We start from the raw sequence: 4,229 nt of genomic DNA, 5'->3' as shown, positions 1-4,229 counted from the left end.
ATACTGTAAGTGAATAATTAATGACTTTGTCTCAAGTTTTGAGCTAAAAGGACGGTTACCATGGAAACATTATGTTGTAACCACAAAGCTGAGTCTGAGCTGAGGTTAGTTAGTCTCACTAGTCGGCTTACTGTGAGTCCAAACTGCAAAAACACAAAATCTTATTTTAAATATGATTTATTTCAATCTAGTTTCTGGTGCAAATATCTTGGTACTCTTGAAAAAAGACAAAACTCATTTTCAAGTAGATTTTCAGCAAAATATAGAAGCTTGTTTTAAGAAAATAATTACTTCACTTGAAGCAAGACATGTTTTCCTTGTTATAAGTGAAATAATCACAGGATCAAAAACTCTTTTGTCAATATTAAGTTATTTACTTCAAACAAATTCCTATATCTTGCTGAACAGCTACTACTTCATTAGTTTTGTTTTATTTCACATCTACAAACATATTTGCTCTCAAAACTAAACAAAATACTTTTGCTTTTGCAGCGCATGCATTTTCATTTGCAAACTTTTAAGGATCACTCGACATTTTTGTAAAGTTTTTGCCAATTTCTGTTTAAAATTCTGCAACTCCAGCTCACAACTTTTCATTTAAAAGTTACAATGTGTGTTACAAGTTAGACAATAAGCTTCACTGCATTTTGAGACTCCCTTAAAATTAGCTATGCGACGTTTAAAATTAGCTATGCGACGTTTAAAAGTTGATATTTTTTTCTGAAAGTTGTCATTTAACTGGAGGGCAGAAACAGCATCAAACTTTATTAAATCTGGTTATTAAATTCTCATTGTAATGGTGGAGAAGTCCCTGAATGTTGATCTCACAGTCGCCGTCGTCCTCAGGACATCACTGCCTGCCGCCGTCACACATGAAAGCTTCTCTTCTTCTTCTGATCAACCCAAAGCAGATCAGGAGCAAAACAACAGAATCGGCTCTCTGTCAAATTATGTGTCCCATAAATCCTTTTTTCACAGAAATGATAAACTTTCCTTTTTATTTTCGGTTCCTTCAGTATTAATAAAGAAGGAATTTCAGATTAAAGTTGGAACTATTGTGATTTATTAATGAAACATGACATGAAAAAGATTTTAGAGTGCAAGAAGGGGGAAAACTCCTCTTTAACAGATATAAACCTCCAGCAGAAACTTCCAAAAAACATATTTTAAACAGGATTTTGAATTTAAAAATATTTTGCAGTTTAGTCAAATCCATAAATACACAAACAAGATGAGATGCAATGAAAAACAGAATAAATTTGAAATCTCTCAGTTTAAATTTGTGGCCCTGAAGTTATTCCAACGTAACATTTTTCTCAGTGTATTTGTGGCTCTGCTGTTTGTTGGGATGATTTGTGTGGAGTGAAAACTGTAAAGTTGAATTTTCTGATACATTTATTGACCCATTAACTTTGTGAAGAAGCAGATCTTCTTTCAATTTGCAGTTTGTGAATAACTGACAGTATCTGGGCCAAGTCGTCCCGCTTTGCTTTGCAGTCATTTCATTACTGACCTGAAGTTTTAACAGCAGCTCCATGAAGAAAACGGTAAAGTATCAGTCCAACCTGGAGTCCTTCCCCTGAGCTTTTCCAGAAATAAAATCTGATTCTTTTCATCTGTTCTTATCTCCTGGAACTGCAGCTTTTCCCATATTTGTCACATTCAGGGATCAAAAATAAAGCGACTCTTTTGCCTTCAAGTCATCTGAACTGTTGGGCTTTAAAAACTGGGACATAAAGTGATGATGTCACTTCATTTCTATAATATTATGAAACAAATGCACTTATGCAGCAGCAGGCATTTCACCTTCACTAATATTCTAATGACTAATTAGTATTATTTTATAGTTTTTTGTTTTAAAACTGCACCTTTTCTGATAACTGCTAAAAACTCATTATTCTGTCTATTTACCCCAAAAAGTGTAAAACATTTAACAAGACACATTTTTAATCAGAGAGATATCATGAGGTCATTATTTTAGGAAAGTGACTGTAAAATGTAAATCCATGTTTTTAATCTTTGAATGTTTTATCTGAAACAAAATAGAAACGGCAGGTTTTCTGTAGAGTACTAGAGAACATAAGGACACAATCAAAAAATTATTCAGTTGATCATAATAAATAAAAAATGTTTCTCTTCTTGAATAAAGAAACAATTAGAAAAACTGAGATGTTTCATTTCTGTGTTGCTCTTGCGCCACCTGGTGGCTTCCTGGTTAATAACAACCTTCTCTCAACTTGTTTCCGTCTCTTTCATGAGACTGAAAGCTCACAGAAACAAAATCATTTAGATTTGCAGTTACAACAATAATGGAACATTTTCATAAAAAGTAGAACTGTGTCAAGAAAATCAAGACGTGTTTGGTGTGAAATCTATCCAGACAATAAACAGGTAAAGAATTATTACAGCCTGAATTCAACAGAAACACCAACTAAGAAAAGAAACAAAAACCAAGAGAAGCTGCAAGTAAATAAATCTAAAATCTTACTCAAGAGTAAATGAACTCATGCTGCATCTCACACACTGTTGATGTGTGTTATCACTCTGCATGACTCAGGTTCAGGTCAAATAAGACAGTCAGGTGTGTTTACAGGTAAACCAACAGGCTTTGAGAGAATAAATAAGTTACTATTTATGTAAACGTCACAGAAAATGTATAAGTTTTGTCTCTGCAGCTTTAAAGGGATTCAGAACAGCCGACATTAAATCACATCTTTCTTACCAAAATAATTTTTTTTTTCTAAATACCAGAATAATTTGAGATTATTATAACTTTCTTGCAGTCACTACATTTATTTGGTAGAATTTGCTTTTTAACTCCTGGTTTTCTACTCCAGATGTTTCAAGAGTTTGCTGGGATTTTGGCTGATTCATCCTGAAAACAGGAGAAACGGTAAAGTTTGCTGTCTGTTACCGACATACGGAGAGTTATGACCACTTTAAACATCGGATGAGTTTGATACCAAAGGACAAACCTGACTTGTGGAGGTCGTAACTCTCCTGATTGATTTCTTTAGATTTTTCCATGATGTCACATGAGAGGCAGTTTATTTGTCTTTAATACTTCAATATCTGGGCTAACATGCTTTCCAAAACTTTAAGTAAATAGAAATTATTCTGATAATCCTGAATAATCTTATTTAATGTCAAAAGTCAACTTCCTTCTTATGAAACAGAGTGAAGACTCTTCAGATAATAAAGTTTAAATGGATTTAAAGATGCTGACAGTGTTTAGAGGAGCTCCAGTTTCAGTCCAAAGGTTTAAATATACCAGGAGTTTCTCAACTTGAGATAACATGTTTGGTTTCACTTTTAACTACACACTTTCTGATTACACAACTCCTTTATTTTATTCTGTTATTACATCTAAATGCTTATCAGATTAAAGTTTAAAACTGAATATTATAATAGCCATAAAGATGGACTGTTTTACACTCCATGAAAAACTATTAATATTTAATTTGACTGTAATGGACTAAATTTTAGAGTTCAAGAAGAACTCTTTCTGGAGTTTGGGGAACATTTTAGTTCAGATATTTTATGGTTTCCTATGGAATTTCCATAAATAAATTTTTCCTTAAAAATAAAACAACTGACTGGATAAACTGAGGCTGTCATGTGGCATCACATTAATGATTAACAGAAGTTTCCTTGTATAAAGGTTAAACTCCGATGGGTGCAGCATGTAAAGCCTTGATAGCTCCACAGCTGCTCTTTGTTCTCATATTTGTTTAATTCCTCCCCTTCAAGCCTGAAGTCTAAAAATACAAGAAATTTTCAGATAGTGACTATAACTGAGAGACAAAATGGAGCAGAAAGAAGATCAGCTGGGCAGAGAAAGCTTCTCCTGTTCCATCTGTCTGGATCTATTCAGGGATCCGGTGACGATTCCCTGTGGACACAGCTACTGTATGAACTGCATCAAAAATCTCTGGGACCAAGAGGATCAGAGAGGAATCCACAGCTGCCCTCAGTGCAGGAAGACATTTACACCGAGACCTGATCTTGGGAAGAACATCACGTTAGCAGCTTTAGTGGAGCAGCTGCAGAAGACTGGACTCCAAGCTGCTCCTGCTGATCACCGCTATGCTGGACCTGAAGATGTGGCCTGTGATTTCTGCACTGGAAGAAAACTGAAAGCCATCAAGTCCTGTTTATTCTGTCTGGCCTCTTACTGTGAGAAACACCTTCAGGCTCATTATGAAGTGGCTCCTTTAAAGAAACACAAG

General features: G+C 34.6%; 1 protein-coding gene across 1 annotated transcript in view; it reads left to right on the top strand.

The window, feature by feature from the left end:
* Positions 1–3,783: 3,783 nt before the first annotated feature.
* The window catches only part of LOC107836235 (tripartite motif-containing protein 16-like), a 1,934-nt gene continuing 1,488 nt past the window's right edge, over positions 3,784–4,229 (top strand). The window contains exon 1 of the mRNA XM_016671509.1: positions 3,784–4,229. This exon is cut by the window's right edge and continues 1 nt beyond it. Within this exon, the coding sequence (XP_016526995.1) occupies positions 3,807–4,229 (423 nt within the window). The 5' untranslated portion in view covers positions 3,784–3,806.

Source organism: Poecilia formosa, unplaced genomic scaffold, assembly GCF_000485575.1.
Source record: "Poecilia formosa unplaced genomic scaffold, Poecilia_formosa-5.1.2 Scaffold45, whole genome shotgun sequence".
In the NCBI taxonomy this organism is placed as follows: Eukaryota; Metazoa; Chordata; class Actinopteri; order Cyprinodontiformes; family Poeciliidae; genus Poecilia; species Poecilia formosa.
Note: the sequence above shows the minus strand (reverse complement) of the source record. Positions and strands in the feature narration are given on the sequence as shown.